The sequence below is a fragment of the Toxorhynchites rutilus genome, chromosome 3 (assembly GCF_029784135.1).
Source record: "Toxorhynchites rutilus septentrionalis strain SRP chromosome 3, ASM2978413v1, whole genome shotgun sequence".
Lineage (NCBI taxonomy): Eukaryota > Metazoa > Arthropoda > Insecta > Diptera > Culicidae > Toxorhynchites > Toxorhynchites rutilus.
This window is the reverse complement of record NC_073746.1, coordinates 209,656,359-209,673,705: the sequence shown is the minus strand read 5'-3', so window position 1 is coordinate 209,673,705 and position 17,347 is coordinate 209,656,359. Positions and strand designations below refer to the sequence as shown.

The 17,347-nt window shown below is 42.1% G+C and overlaps 1 protein-coding gene across 9 annotated transcripts in view; it reads left to right on the top strand.

The window, feature by feature from the left end:
- Positions 1–17,347, top strand: part of LOC129775002 (serine proteinase stubble) — a 344,680-nt gene that overhangs the window by 299,284 nt on the left and 28,049 nt on the right. For all 9 annotated transcript variants that reach the window (XM_055779147.1, XM_055779148.1, XM_055779144.1 and 6 more), the window contains 2 exons: positions 7,429–7,618; positions 7,740–8,037. In XM_055779147.1, coding sequence (XP_055635122.1) covers positions 7,429–7,618; positions 7,740–8,037 — 488 coding nt within the window. The remainder of the gene's footprint in view (positions 1–7,428; positions 7,619–7,739; positions 8,038–17,347) is intronic.

Below are 17,347 nucleotides of genomic sequence, written 5' to 3'. Positions count from 1 at the left end.
AGTTGATAAGAGAGGCAAGATGAATATGCTACGATAAAACACTAGCTATTCTAGTACCACAATAGAGTGGGTCAACTTCATTTGGGATATAATTTATTTCTCAACACAGCCGGCCACCGTTGAAAAGTCTACTTTTCAAACAAACCCTATTCCAAATTCTACTAGGTGGCTCGGTTAATTATCGAATTTGTGGACTTCTAACATAATAAATCTTCTAAACATGTCCTTGCTTGTGACAAGTGCTTCTTTGGATACTATGGCTCGAGCAGTGCATGCAGGGTTGTGATCTCTTCGTTTGCTGACATGCAGAACATCGATGGATTCAAGTTCGGCGGTTGCCGACCGGTTTCATCCACTTGCAGTAGCTTGGTAGACGGTTGGCGAGAGACCCAGTCGACATGAGGATGTGGGCGGTTGGCAAACGCTCTTCGAGGCCTGCGGATGCTGTACAGACCAGTTACCGCCGGATTGCCACCGTGTCAATGGAGCCAGTTTGCTTGCAGTAGCTGGGTAGACGGTTGACGAGAGACGCCGTCGAGCCGACATGAGGGTGTGGGCGGTTGCCGGACGTTCTTCGGGGCCTGTGGATGATGCACAGGGCCAGTTACCATCGGATTGCCACCGTGCCAGTGGAGCCAGTCTCGGGTCGATGTTGTAGTCATAGTTTGATCGAGAAAAAACAGAAGCATTAGTTGGGTAATTTGAGTTAAGACATATACGGCACAACAGAAACGCTTAGCAACGCTAGGCATGCTATTGCATATCGGAGATTGGCTCATCATCACCAACGGGTGCTGGTTGCGATACCGGGAGCACGCAAACCTTTGATATGGCGCGCTGGAATTCTCCATCAGGGGTTCGAATTTTGACCACTCGAACATTGCCATCGTCCCCACGGATGATTCGGATGACATGACCGTATTGCCACTTGAGCGGCGGTAGATTCTCGTCCTTCAGTAAGACCATTGTTCCGATGCTGATGTTGTTCCGCAGTCGAGTCCACTTTGTACGGGGGTGTAGTCCGGAGAGGTAATCGGTGCTCCAACGCTTCCAGATGCGTCGGACGAGTTCTTGCGCGTGCTGATATCGATCCAGGCTGTTCGTGGGTAGGGCTTCGTACGATGGTTCTGGGATGGAAACCAGCGGACGGTGAACCAGGAAGTGGCCGGGAGTAAGTATTTCCAGGTCTTCTGGTTCAGAAGTCAGCTGCGTCAGCGGTTTGGAGTTTAAGCAGCTTTCAATTTGGACCAGAACTGTCTCCAGATCGTCTTTGAGCAAAATAGTAGTTCCGATTGTTGCCTTGAAATGCTTTTTGAAAGACTTGACAGCGGCCTCCCAGAGGCCGCCGAAATTGGGCGAGCGTGGAGGTATGAATTTGAAGAAGATTCCCTCTTCGGAACAGTGAGTGGTGACTGCGTGCTTATGCTGTTGGGAGCGGAATTGTGCGTAGAGCTCCGGTAACGCCCTAGAGGTGCCCAGGAAATTTTTAGCGTTATCGCACTCAATCACTGCGGGCCTGCCACGCCGGGCTACAAAACGCTTGAGGGCGGCGATAAACGATTTGGTTGAGAGGTCGCCCACCAGCTCAACGTGTACCGCTTTAGTTGCAAGGCACACGAAAATGGCAACATAGCACTTGACAGGGGTCGATTTTCGTAAAGCGTGTCGATAGAAAAACGGACCACACAAATCGACACCAGTGTTCAGGAATGGAAAGGCAGGGGTGACACGCTCTGTCGGTAGGTCGCCCATGATCTGTTCAGTTACAGTGGGTTTGCAGCGGAAACACTTCAAGCATCCATGCACTACTTTCCGCGCCAGGTTGCGTACTCGTAGCGGCCAGAACTTCTCACGGACACTTGCTATCAGCAGCTGAGGTCCAGCATGTAGCAACTTCTGGTGGTAGGAGGTCATGATCAGTTCTGTCAGCGGATGGTGAGGGGCGAGAATAATCGGATGCTTCCGGTCTTCGGAAACAGGCGCGTTTCGAAGCCGGCCACCGATGCGCAGGATGCCATCGATGAGACGTGGGTTCAGAGCTTTTAGCTTCGAGTTTGGCTTGACTTGCCCACCGGTGCGGAGAGCTTTGAGATCGTCCTGGAACGATTCGGACTGTGCGATACGGACGAGATTGTTCGTGGCTTGATGAAGTTCAGATGATTCGATGAATCCGGTGTTTCGATCCTGCCGGTTGGCACACTTACAGTTGTGGATGAATCTTCGGAGAAGAGCCACTAGACGTACTAGGGCTGGGAACGACGATCGCAGACAGATGATTGGGTTTAGTGGTTGACTCTGGACTGGAAGAGCTACAGATCGATACTCAAGATCCTCGGTGCGGAAGTCGTCGTCGGTTGTACGTATATGCGACGGCCAGAATCTGGAAGTTTGTTGAAGCCAGGAAGGGCCATGCCACCAGAGATTAGTTTCTGCCAGTTGAGAGGGGGGCATTCCTCGCGAAATTATATCCGCGGGGTTTTCTAAGCCAGATACGTGTCCCCAAATTCCTTGTGTTGTCAAGTGTTGGATTTCGGAGACTCTATTAGCTATGAAAGGTTTCCAGCGTGACGGAGTAGCGGCCAACCAGTGTAGCACAATGGTTGAGTCAACCCAGAAAAATTGCTTGAGATCCAAATTCAGGCTTTTCTGTACCTTCCGGAAGAGGTGACTTAATAGCAAAGCACCGGAGAGTTCTAGACGTGGAAGGCTGACTTTCTTCTGCTTCTTGCTGGTTCCCAAGGGAGCAACTTTCGATTTCGAGGTGAGGAGATTTGCAGAGATTTCCCCACTGGGAGATACCGCACGCAGATATATACAGGCTCCATATGCCCGTAGTGATGCGTCGCTGAAGCCGTGTAATTCGATGACGATAGGTTGGCAAATCGATATGACTCGCCGCGGAACAGCGATGGTTTCCACAGCGACCAGTTCACTCCGGAATTGAGCCAACGCTGCTGAAGTTCTTCTTCTAACGGTTCGTCCCACGTCTTCTTGTTCTCCCACAGCTCTTGGATAAAGCACTTGGCGAGTACGATGACAGGGCCTACAAGACCTAGAGGATCGTAGAGACGTGCGGAATCGGAGAGTGCTTTACGTTTGGTTATGACAGCATCATCGTTCCATGTAGGTACATGGAAACCGAGTTCGTCGGAAGCAAGGGTCCACTTAAGCCCCAGCGTTTTAACAGATGAGGTGGAATCGAGATTGAGTACGGTGCGCTCGTCACGAAGTTCAACGGGAATACTTTCCAGAATTTTTGAGGAATTCGACGACCATTTACGAAGGCGGAATCCGGCAGATTGCAGCAACTCACGGAGCTGAGTGCATAGTAATTTCCCTTCGTCTTCATCGTTGACCCCGCTAATCATATCGTCCATGTAAAAATCCTTGGCGAGGACCTTGGCTGCAGCAGGATAGGAAGACTGGCCTTGCGTAGCAAGTTCTTGAAGGCACTTGGTTGCTAGATACGGTGCCGAGGATGTTCCGTATGTCACCGTCTTAAGCTGAAAGACACGAATCGGTTCATCGGGTCCATCTTGCCATAGAATTTCTAGAAGAGGTCGGTCTACGACGTCCGTCCAGATTTGACGATACATTTTTTCAATGTCGGAGATGATGGCATACATTGGCAGGCGGAAACGAAGAGTAATGCAGACCAGGTCCTGCACTTCGTCATTTAGCGAAATGCCTGTGTCTGTGCCACAAGATGCGTTGAAGACCACTCGGAGTTGAGTGGTGAGGCTATCTGGACGAACTACGCAGTGGTGTGGTAGAAAGTAGGTCACTACGGTACTCGCTGGATCATAAAACACTTCCTCCATATGTCCCAATTGGCTGTATTCTTCAAGAAATGCTGAATAAGCTGATTTGAGCGAAGGATTGGCTTCTAATCGACGACTTAGTTGTTGAAGTCGACGTTTAGCGATATGGTAAGACTGGCCGAGTTGCTGCAACACCTCGGGATTCTTCGGTAACGATACAACAAATCGACCATCCTCGTCTCTGGTAGTGGTTGCAGCGAAGTGTGCTTCACATGCGGACTCTTCGACGGACATCGTGCTGGAAGACTCACACGATTCTATCTCCCAGAATTTCGCTAGCTGACTTTCCAAAGATTGTGTGCTGCAGACATGAGCAACGATGGATGGGTTCGATGACTGAAGTAGACCAACTTTTCCGGAGACTACCCAACCTAGCATAGTTTTCTGCAACACCGGCTTCCCTGGTCCAAGCTTCACGAAACCTTCTAGCAGCAGCTCGTAGTATACTTCCATTCCAATAATCATATCAATGGAAGTCGGTTCATGGAATTTCGGGTCTGCGAGTACGATTTCCGACGGCAACTCCCAGTCGGACATGTCCACCGGGTTAGATGGCAGATCTCGAGTAATTTCACCGAGTATGTGGAACTTCAAATGTGCACTGAAGTCAGTACAATGGGACTGAATATGAAGGAGGACAGAGTGGTTGGCTATAGTTGTGGAACCTCCTATGCCACCGATGATATGATGATCTTTAATCTTCCTTGCTTGCAACCGCTGGACCAGCCGTTCGGTGATGACATTGAGCTGCGAAGCTGGATCGAGGAGGGCTCTGGCCCACAGCGAGAATCCCTTAGAGTCAACGACCTTTACTAAAGCTGTCTGCAACAGGACCGTTGATGGAATCCTGCGGATGTTGGCAACCAAAGAAGTGGAACAGTGGTTGAGCGACGCAGATGTGACAGGAGCTGGAACGACCGGGGTAGCGAGCGGAGGAGCGAACATCGATTGGTTCTGCAGGCTTTGGGCGACTTTCGTTTGAGATTGTGTTTGTTCGGATTGGGGTGGACTTTTGATTTGTTTCAGAGTTGGCGATTGGTTTGGATAGCGATTCATTCCTTGTTGGTGAAGCATCGTATGATGTTTTTGCTCGCAAACACGACACGTACTAGAGCTACAGTTTTTGATCTGATGATCGGGTGAGAGGCAATTTATACAGAGGCGCTTGGTTTTGACTAACTCGTACCTTTCTGCAACAGAAGCTTGACGGAAAACATCGCATTTGAAGACGGAATGCGATGACTGCTTACAAAATGGACATGGTTTGGATGGGGTGATAACTACAGAGTGAACACTGCTGATTTTGGGTTTCTGCACTCGACCAGTCGGGATGGGATCAGGAACACGAGATTTGAGCGGCGCTATCGACTGGAGAACCGTGGCGTGACTTCTCAGGAACTGAAGTAGGTTTTCATACTCCGGCACCTCGGTGGATTTGTGGTGATTCTCCCATTGTTTGAGTGTTGCGGAATCCAACCGTGTATAAACCATGTAGGCTAATAGAACACTCCAGCCATTAGTGTCTATCTCCATCCGTTGAACCATTTTCAGGTTACGTTCAAAGCTATCAATCAAGCGAGCGAGTGAATCGTAACATTCTCGCTTGACCGATTCAATCGAAAAGAGCGAGTCAAGATATGTTTTGACAATGAGTTTCTTATTGTCGTAACGTTTTTGGAGCAACTCCCATGCGACTGCATAATTGGCAGAAGTGATTTCGATTGACTCGACAATTTGCTTTGCCTCCTTCGTTAACGAGCCTACCAAGTAGGTCAGTTTGTCTACATTGGGCAAATTTGGATTAGAATCTATCAGACTCTTGAAAGAGTCTCGGAATGGCAGCCAGTCGGTGAGACTACCATCAAACGAAGGAAGCTTCACTTCCGGAAGTTTGATTCTTGATTGGACGTTAGCAGCAGGATTAGCCGATCCAGAAGCAACGAGTGCGGATGGTGCATGGTTTGCCTTACGTTCAGCTGCCGACAAGAAACCAAGAACCTTTACGTAATTTTGCTCAAATTCGTTACGGAGGCCGCGATGAGCATCCTCAACCTCATCGTCGGCTTTATCACCCTCCTCAATCAGCTCCAGTTTCAAACGAATGGACTGAAATTTCTCGAATGTTTCAGTAATGCGAATCTTCCAACCATCGATTAGTGTTTTGTCTGTATCTTGCTGATAATTCTGTACAAAAAGCAGTACATTTTTCATCGTATCTAAACAGAAATGCTCCTGCTTCTTAAGCGTCTTCGAAGCTGGCGCCATTTCGCAGCTAAACCTCAACGTACGAATGCAATTTAGGTCCAGAAATTCGCAAATCCGATCAATTATGCTAAGGATCGATCTTGACCTTCCACCAACCGTTCAATATTTCGATTCGGTTGCCACCACCTAATGTTAATTTCGCTAATCGTCAAACCAAACTCTAATTTCTTGCTCATCGAACAAACGGAAAGTAAAAGCTCATCCGATGAAAGGGTTAGTACCATACATGCACGCTACTTACAGTAGGCATCCAGATCTATCGCTATCTCTTTGTGTGACTTCCAGGTCCTTTGTTGGTCCCCTTTGTGCTTGGGCCCCTTTGTGCTATCACTCGCTACGCTAAAACCACGCGGTCTCGATGCACGCTTATTCCATGCGGCCTGCAATCACTCCTCCTTCGGGATCAATTTCGAGGCACTTTAAGGATAAAATGATATTCTAATTGCCGAACTTTGCGGAGTTACCACTTTTTTGTGAGTCTGATGCACTTTTTTCCAGCCACACGTGCTCGACTGCTTTCGCACTTATTGTTCGATCACTGATTATCACGTGCCACTTGGGAATTGCGTTCAACCAAGGACTATCGCGACCGGATTTTCGTAACACGTTACGACCTGAACTACTTTCGCGGTATCGCGAACCGACTAGGACACTTCGACCGACACCAGAATATTCGGCTCGAAGGACCAATTTTCTGTACGATAAAAAACTATATGGTCCGGTCTCCGTGTAAGATAAGACACTGTTTTATTGGCTTTCTTCGATACAAAAACTTGTATTGGAGTAAATGCTTTTAGAATAGCTGTTTAATTGCAACTGAGAGTGATCTGGCTTCTGTATATTGTATATATAGGATGTCCACGATCTAACTTCTACCTACTGAACAAAGGACTATCTACGGTCATTCGGGTGATCGTTCGGTTAGTTGATAAGAGAGGCAAGATGAATATGCTACGATAAAACGCTAGCTATTCTAGTACCACAATAGAGTGGGTCAACTTCATTTGGGATATAATTTATTTCTCAACAGCTTCTTTTGCTGAATATTGTGCCTTCAACGTAACGCTCTCGTTTTCGAAGTTCCCCAAATATTCATTTATTCATTCATTCAGAATTGATTCAGATGCAACTAAAAACGAATGATCACTGAATCAACGATAGTCCTACGTCACCTTTGCGGTTATACCACAGATATAACCCACTTCCTGTTTTTTGTTTTTAAAAAATTGTGATTTGATTTTATTCGATTGTTTAAAAATGATCTCACTCAAAATAGCTCAATTACTATTCGAAACAAATGATATTAATACCATACGCTTCGATTACATTTTGTCTTTCATAGAGTGCGGAGTTCAAACGATGGGTCGGCCAGAAACGCGGATTGTGGGCGGCAAAAACGCTCCTTTTGGCCGATGGCCCTGGCAGGTGTCGGTGCGGCGGACATCTTTTTTCGGCTTTTCGAGCACACATCGCTGCGGTGGAGCTGTGATCAACGAGAACTGGATAGCGACTGCTGGTCATTGTGTAGATGAGTAAATGAACTTTTATTGTGTTGCGAATGAACATTCGCGCCAAAGTCCATATATTGAATAATATCCTTCGAGGAAGACCCAACTTATTCATATTTGATGCTCGTTTCGTTTTTCAATTTAGCCTGCTGACGTCGCAAATACGGATACGTGTGGGTGAGTATGACTTTTCCCACGTGCAGGAACAGTTGCCCTACACGGAGCGTGCGGTTTCGAAAAAAGTTGTTCATCCCAAGTATAATTTCTTCACGTACGAGTTCGATCTGGCACTCGTGAAGCTGGAGCAGTCGCTAGTGTTCGCGCCGCACATTAGTCCAATTTGTTTGCCGGCGACGGATGATCTGCTTATCGGCGAAAACGCCACCGTCACGGGCTGGGGGCGGCTCAGCGAGGGCGGAACGCTACCATCAGTGCTGCAGGAGGTAAGTTCCCGACAGGAGGAAACTTTTCAAATTACTTTCCAAACAGAGTTACGCTAAATAATTGAAGCTGTTGTGCAAACAAACTTTCTCTGCATTTAACCGGTTCGCTCACAGCGGATCATAATCATTCTACCATTTAATGCTTGTGCACCATTACGCAGCCGGAGAGAATTGAAAATTCGACGCTGAATTTTTGTTTACTTAGTTCTTGGTGGTGTTGAATTCTCAATGAGCACTTGAGCGCTCTGAGGTATTTGTTCAAACGGGTATTGTCGTGGAATCATGCGAATTTACCGAGCGCTTTTATGGATTTCCCTGCTGTTTTGGATTTGTGGAAGGACCAATTGAAAACGTGCAGCCTGAGGGAAGTTTCAGAAATCGTTCGATTTGCTGCAGGCAACCGTTTGGCTTGATAAAGTCGGGATAATTTTGCTCCGCAACAACACCAGCTAATACCGTGAAAATAATTCACAAGACATTTTGGATGAAGGTTCACGCGATGAATGAAATTAAATGTCAAAATTTAGAAATTAAAGTGATCTGTATGTGAATTTGATGGAGAAGTTTGGTTATTGACAATCAGATCTCTGGAGAATGTGCATCACGATCGATGGAGAAACAATCCTGTCTCCCGATTTTCAAAACAACAGTCACCGTGAGTGTTAAAATCCCGAAGGAAATTTTAATTTAACCACACACGTCAAGAAAACCCAATCCATTCCCCACGGTCTTTCACACAAACTTTGCTCTCTTGGCACCCGAACAGAAAAAAAGCTTAATGTACAAATCTTTTGTTCCAATCTCTCCAAATTGCTTTTTATTTCTTTCACTTCTTCAGCTGTGTATGTTGCCCTTCATGTCTCTCGAACACCTTCAATTGTACCTCTCTGTGGTCGACCCTGTCTTTGCTCTACTTCCACCACGTCACATTGTGTGAATCTCTCGACTTGCCACCCGAGAGCAAGAAGGCATCTTGGAAAGCGAACATCTCGTCGGTGGGATTGCATTGCTTCTGGTTGTGAGATACGGAGTGGAATAAAACTTGACTCCTTTTCATGATGCAACCCGCGGTGCGCTTCGGTAAAGTTGCACGGCTCGATTTCCGTTTGTTAAGTGCAGTCATGGAATCAATATTTTGACGAACAACTAGATTCTCTGTAAGTGTCAGTTGAATGAATAGTTTTATGCTTTTGTGACCTGTATTTAAACATGCACTCGGGGTATTCTCGATTTCTTGCTCGCATCGTTTGACCCCGTTTCCTGTCGTTCCTTACTGGTCCAGCTGACAAGATATTACTCACCCCAGTTTTTCTCCGATTCTGCCAGCAGCCAGCTGAATGATGGGAAAATAAGAATATACAAACGTCTGTAGTTAGGGGAAGAACGAATAAACTTTGTCTATTAAACTTCACTTAAACTTTGGAACTTTGCTATAAAAATTGAAAAAGATAAATTTTATGCTCGTACTTGAGAATTGTTCACGAGTTCATTACTGAAGAAAAATGTTCGATAGGCTTTTTTATCGATTTATTGTTGATTAATTTAGAGGAAGATTTTCAAAAACCAGCATTCAATCGTTGAGTTGGTATTAGAAAAAAATTGCGAGTCCCTCAGCATCCGTATCTGCAAACGATTATATGATTCTCATACATTGTACATTATCATCATCATCATTATGATTGGAAAAGAAAAAGAAGAAGAAATTGTTCGATAAAAGTATCTTTTGTCGCATGCTACACAACGTGCATCGATTGCATCTAATCTCCTCAAGCTGAAAAGAACTCTGGATATATGGACTATAGTGATGGTTGCAAGTAGAAGACTACGGCATCAATGATGGCTAGTTTCTCCCAGTTTGATTCGCTTAAAATGTGACAATGTATTATCACGCGTTCTATCAATATGCAATTTTTTTTTATTAGCCATATCGACGAATTCATATCAAGCTTAAAAAGAACAATTTTGGTTTGGTCCATACAGGTTTTTTTTGTCAACGGATATCCTTCCAACTAGTCCAGAAATATCGAATGTACAAAAGAAACTCGTTGTTTTCTTCACTAGACGCTGTCAGTAGTATTTCAATAAATAAAAGACGCATAAAAAGTCACAATTTTAAAACTAGGTAGGAACTACGTTTGTATCTGTGGAAACTTATGTTTTTCAAAAACTTAATGATTTTTTTGTTGTTCAATATACTGTTTCCCGAATTATCCGTCAAATGTAAAGACACTAAAAAGTTTTTTCCAATAAAAAAAACTAGAAGTGTGTTATATCTGTGATATAATTGCAAGATGGACGTAGGACTAACGTTGGCTTGGCAATCTATAAGTCCAAGTCTTATTTGACATTCATTCGATTCTATGTGCCCCATTTCGTTGGAAACAACAACTTGGAAACGCAACTTGAAAAATTCGTCACGGGGGTCTCCGTAGCCACATTGGTTGCGCGTTCGCTTAGTAAGCGATCGATCGTGAGTTCAAAACTCAGGGCCCTCATTGACCATCTTTGTGTTACAGAATAGATACGTCCACGTAACAATCATTAGCGATGGAGATCGATCCACGGTCGAAATAAGATCGATTCATCCATACAACTGCTCTGCTCTGGAAGACACATCGGGCTGCTGTTCTATGAATAACTCAACGATGATCAATCAACTGTCTCCGCTGTCCTGTGGTGTCTAACTGGATAATGGAAGAACAGAAAGATACTCTTACGCCTAAATGGCTACTGTGAAAATGTACCATATGTAATGGAATAGAAGGAATACTGGGGAATGGCAACTGTGTAATGTGCTAATTATAGATATGATAACCATGTGACATGTACACGATTAAAATTCGGATATGTTACAGCTGAAATGCTAATGAGCCTTAAATAAATAAATGGGATAAAAAAATCATCTTCGAAGAACTTTTTTGTTTCCTTGTCAAAAAACTGTGTCCAATGAGTCGAAATTCTTGACCTGGAATATTTTTTTTTAGTGGCCTGAACAAGTGATAATCAGAAGATGCAACATCTGATGATAGCGGGTAGGCTATCACATCCTAGCCAAACTCTAAGAATTATTGGCGGGCTGTCATGAAAAATGAAGTTTGGCATTACAGGTCGGACTCGATTATTCGGAGACTCGATTATCCGGAGACTCGATTATCCGGCATTCGATTATCCGGAATTTTAGACTCGATTATCCTGGAGTATTTTATTTTTGACTTTCGGAAATCTTGAATAATTTGTATAATAATTCTATATTAAATAGCTAATATGGGTATCAAATGAAAGGGCTTGACTATTAGAATACAGTTATTTATGAAAAATGCAAATCTAAGATGGCGGCCACTACAAAATGGCGGATTACCTCACCAATATGGGTATCTAAAGAAAGGAATTGACTAGTAGAATACAGTTATTTATGAAAAATTTTAATCCAAAATAGCCACCACCAAAAAATGGAGCAATATATATTTTTTTCACAACTCCATCAATATGGGTATCAAATGAAAGGGCTTGACTAATAGAATACAGTTATTTAAGAAAAAATGCAAATCTTAGATGGCGGCCACTACAAAATGGCGGATTACCTATTTTCTCAGAACCCCATCAATATGGGTATCAAATGAAAAGGATTGACTAGTAGAACACAGTTATTTATGAAAAATGCCCAAAAATGTATCAAAAGAAAGTTCTCGACTAGTAGAACATAGCAGATAATGAAAAATCCAATTTCAAGATGGCCGCAGTCCCCAAGCAACTAATTACTATTTGAATGGTTTCATTCAGCTTGACCTGTTTCTATGTATGTTTGAATGTTTGTTGGGTTGTCCCACATTAATCCCACATTAATAGAAAATTGACCCCGTTCCTGTTGAATGATCGATCTGGAACGATTTGGAACATACATTTTATTTACTGTCATTATAAAACTGCGTATTCCATGATCTTGACAAATTCAATGTGGCCGTCGCAAAAAATGGCTGAATGGCTTGATTTGGAGAATACACTGCACTATGAACAATATTCGAAAAGGTTGCCGCCACAAAATGGTCGATTATGTTTTTTTTTGCAATCCCTTCAATATTGGTATCAAATGAAATGATTTGACCAATAGAATACAGTACAGGTCGGACTCGATTATATACAGACTCGATTACATGTGATTCGATTATATACAATTTAGGACTCGATTATATTCAGTTTGGATTTTTTTTTATATTTCAAATATGGCTTATTTCATGAATAAATGTAACCTTCCTACGTTAAGGTGAAGTTTAAGTGGCTATTACATGTACAGTGGGGTAAAAATCGTTATTTTTTGAAGATTTTGTTTGAATTTTCACCAGGAATTTGTTATATCGATATTACAGCCAACTTAAGAAAGATAGAAGTTGTGCGTCAAAGAACAAAATGTGGAGCGGCTAAAGAACTTTTTAATTGATAGAAACAATCTAGTTTAACATAAATTTTTAGGACAAAATTAATAATAATACATTAAAAAATATTAACTTTTAAATGTTTCACTTAAAAATGTTATTAAAGCTAACTATTTTAGTTGTTCCACTACTATATCTTGTACTAAATTTTCTCATCTTTCAAATGAAAGCATCAGAATCGTCTTCCGTTGCGTACTTTTTAATGTAGAGCCAGTTTGAAGCTACAGAGTCCGAAACAAAAAAAAAAGTTCTGTAACTCTGTCATTGTTGAAATTCGAACATATGTGTAGGAGGATTTTTTTCATCAAATATGATCTTCTATCACCTCCTGAGAGAATCTCGATAAATTAATTTTTTTCATGTGAGAAAGGTGTTTTCTGACGTTAGAATGATGAATCAAAACGAAAAATACATGCAACAAAAAAAAAACGATCAAAGAAAAAAAGACGGGTGGGTAATGTCGGGGACATAACCGGAGTGACGTAGGATTATACAAAGGGGACAGCTTTTGTTAAATATATATTTTAAATATATTGTTTTATTTTCTTCTCCTACGTGAATACCTACCTATCTACCTGAAAAATGGATTAGTTTACTGTTTACTCTTTATGAATATGTTGATGGTTCTGAAAAGAACCTTTGGTGTTGTGTTTTTGTTATCACTCGATATTCCCATCTTGTTCGGTTAAACCTTCCTGTTTAGCTATTGCGTTTGCCACTCGCCATAGCTTTCACAGTTGGAAAATTTCTTCCCATCCAGCTTGTGACATATTGTTCAGTAAATTACATTTAATGCGACTTTGCCACTCACTGAAACTAATTGTTGCCTTGCCGAACCGAAGCTGCTCTGTTCTTGATGCGTGTTTTCTGATTGTCGTGAGCAGCTTTGCAAGCCAACTCGAGCACTCCGACGGCCGAAACTCTATAATCGCTGTTAGGTATACTGGTGCTCCGGCACCAATCCGTTCGGCCTAGTTACCCTTGCGGAGCAATCAGTGAATGCGGCCAACAGGGAACTGGAGACCTGCACGGTTCGAGTGAGACTTTGCCTTTCCCTTAACTTGTCCTCCTTTGTTACGTCCACGATGCCGATGCCGTACAACCACACGGGTTTACGGTTTGAAAGAAAATAAGATATTTTTTTGGGGTCCGCGTGTTTTATACTCTAGCGCAATTTAAGAATTGGTGAAAATCAATAAGCTCAGAACAACTGCCAAATTCACATACTCATCATATCCTGGCAAACAAATTATGAAAAAATCAATTTGTGTTTTATTATTATTTTGGATAATGTTTTAGAAAGCATTGAACTGTATTTCCTAAACTCTTTTTTGGAAGGTTTAATGGCCCTGAAAAGCGCCTTGTTTTATGGAATGGTTCCAATTTAGAAAACTTAGTACTCGTGGTTTTGAAAAAAAAAACCATTTCGAACGCCCTCGATGCCGCCTTGTTCTGGATTTGCCACCAAAGCAGTTTGTATAAAGAACAAACTTTTTTCTTCTGCTACCTGATGCCGTTTTGCGATTGCGTTTGCCACTCGCCACTCGCTGCAAATGCCTGTTGTCTTGATGTCCACCGAACCGAATGTGTTCTGTTTCGAATGCGGGTTTTCTTATCGTAGCGAGCAGCTTTGCCAGCTAACTCGATCACTTCGGCGGCCGAAACTAAATAACGCCGGCTAGGTGGACTGGTGCACTGGTACTAACGCGCTCGGCCTAGCTACCCTTGCGGGGAACTCCAGATCAACACGGTTCGAGCGGGATTTTGCCTTTCCCTTCACTTTTCCTCCTTTACCATGTCCAGACATGGCTGCTTGGGTTGGTTTGTTGATGTGTTGTGATGCGAACCGATTTGGTGTACGGTTTGAATGAGAATGATCGTTACGGAAGGAAGGAAGGTATTGTATTATAGAGACTTTAAACTTTTGCAGTTCATTCGTCTCTAGCCTTGAGAAAGGCCCTTTGAAAACTCTACTCTACTCTACTCCAGCGATACCACCTCCGCCCTCTTGCCTTGAGAAAGGCACTCGATCCCTCGCCGTCCAGCTCGTCCAGCAACGATGTTGTCCAGTCGGTGTCCACACAAAAAATGATCGTTACGGCAGCGGAGCGGGGATTTTTAAGCTGACTGGCTGGCTCGAGAATTACGCATGTGTGAGACTGCGACCAATGTCTCGTTCATTTTTTCTTTTTCCTTTCCAATCGTGCTTCATTCTATTTCGCTGCTGCTCTGGTTGCCCGTTTTGGTCGGTACGATTTGAGGAGCACAAAATGAACCAATCAAAAATGGACACATAATGCATTTTGACAATGCTTGATATTTGACAATTATTCAATTATTTATCTCAAGAAAAATGAAATGTTATTCGTTATGATAGATGCGTAGATATATTTCCTATCAATTGATGCAAAAACCTTTGCGATCTATTGAGAAATGCTCGAATTATAAGCGTTCCAAATCTTGCATTTTTTCCTACTTGTTCAGTGCCTAGATTTCCATTTCACCCCCTATATCTTCCGGTTAGGCGTAGTCCTACGACAAAAAAAATTGTTTTGACTCGATTATCCGGAGTGAAAAAAAAAATCAATACTCCGGATAAGATTTTTTTCAGTGTTGCGCGGTATCAAAAAATATTTTTTTTTATATTTCCAAAGAGTGGTTAGGTAAGGGAGTAAAAAGTGCCCCTAAACCAAATCACTAGCTGTATGGCAAATATTGTGAAGGATATTAAATATGAAATTTTGGCGGTTTATTTGAACCCCTATGTGGTTTTACGTAGGATCTATAGTGAAAAACGTACTTTTTCGTTTATTTCACGCCATCCTCAATAGCTCCGAGATAAAATTTAAAAAAAAACTGAATTTGCATCTTACCACGGTGTATCAAGAAAAATTATCAAAAAAAAATTTCATCAAAAATCATAGTACACAATATTGAAATTCTGAAATTTTTTTTTTTGGGATTTTGAAATTCAGTACTACTCTAATTCATATTTAAATGTGCTCTTACGGGTTTTATAGATTGATAAATATCTTCAAGCTGTTTTTTCTCAAATATCTAATAATAAAAATAAAATAATAAAAAAAATACACAGTACAAAAAAATGTTATAGATTTTCTGGCATTTCGAAATTTTGAAAAAAAAAATAAAACCTTCATACCACAAATCCGATTTGTTTTTTTTTTATTTTAATCTTACAATTGAAAACCACGAATACAATAAAATAATCGATTTCAAGAAAATAAAAATAATATGAAGAAAATTATTTTTGTGTCACACAATGCTCCTTAAAATTCAGGAAAAAAATAACGCCACATGTAGAAAAAAAGACACATACGAACGCATTTAAATGAAAATTTGAGCAGAAGTTGGTCTCAAAATTATATTTTCTTTTCAAAATTTCGAAATGCCAGAAAATCTTTAACATTTTTTTGTACTGTGTATTTTATTTTATTATTTTATTTTTATTATTAGATATTTGAAAAAAGCAGCTTGAAGATATTTATCAATCTAGAAAAGCCTTAAGAGCACATTTAAATATGAATTAGAGTAGTACTCAATCTGTAAATCCCAAAATTTTTTTTAGTACTAAAATTTTGATGAATTTTTCTGGAAATTCACGGATCCCTTTGCGGAAATAATCAGCCGGTTTGTCGGTTAACCACGAATCGATCCAATTTTTGACTTCATCAAAATTGGAGAAGTGCTGGTCTACCAGGCCATGTTGCATCGATCGAAAAAGGTAGTAATCGGACGGAGCAATGTCTGGAGAATACGACGGGTGGGATAGGATTTCCCATTTCAGCGTTTCCAAGCATGTTTTGACCGGTTTCGTGACATGCGGCAAAGCATTGTCGTGCTGCAAAATAACTTTATCTTGTCTTTGCTCGTATTGTGTCCGTTTTTCCTTCAGTGCACGGCTCAAATGCATCAATTGTCGTCGGTAGAGGTCCGCCGTAATGGTTTCATTCGGTTTTAGCAGCTCATAGTACACCACACCCAGATGGTCCCACCAAATAGACAGCATAACCTTCTGGCCGTGAATATTCCGCGCAGCCATCGATGTTGATACATGGCCGGGGTATCCATACGTTGCCCGACGCTTAGGATTGTCGTAATAGACCCACTTTTCTTCGCCAGTAACGATTCGATGTAGAAAAACCTTTTCTTTTATGCCATTGGAGCATTTGTTCGCACGTGGAAAAACGGCGTTCGATGTCTCGTGGCTTCAATTCATACGGCACCCAAAGTCCTATCTTTCGGATCATTCCCATTGCTTTTAAACTATCGGATATGGTTTGATGAGCTACTCCAAGTGTATCTGCAAGTTCTTGTTGCGTTTGTGACGGATTTGGATTGAGTAAAGCCTCCAAACCTTCATCTCCAATTTTTTTTTGGCGGTCCGGACCGTTATTCGTCCTTCAACTCAAAATTACCACCTTTAAACCGTGTAAACCACGTCTGACACGTTCGCTCAGTTGGATCATGGTCACCATAAACTTTCACCAAAAATTCAATGACTCTCCGCAGCTTTCTTTCCTATTGAAGTAATGAAGTAACACTCTCCGCAAAAACACTCTCGTTGGTTCGTACCAACATATTCGAAGTGGCAAAAAACTATGTTGTTTACGCTTCAACTTTTTGACATTTGATTCACTGGAATAATAATTAAGTTACGCCATCTGTTGTAAAACCAAAGAAACATACCGGTACACCTAATATTAATTTTCAATGTTGATGAAAATCGCTTTTAAAATATTTTTCGTGAATTTTCATGAATATTCTTTTTCATATATAGAGGGGCTAGTTGGTCACACAAATTGCTCGTTTGGGAGCAACGCATATAAAATTTTCAGGTAATATATAAAGCATATATTTTA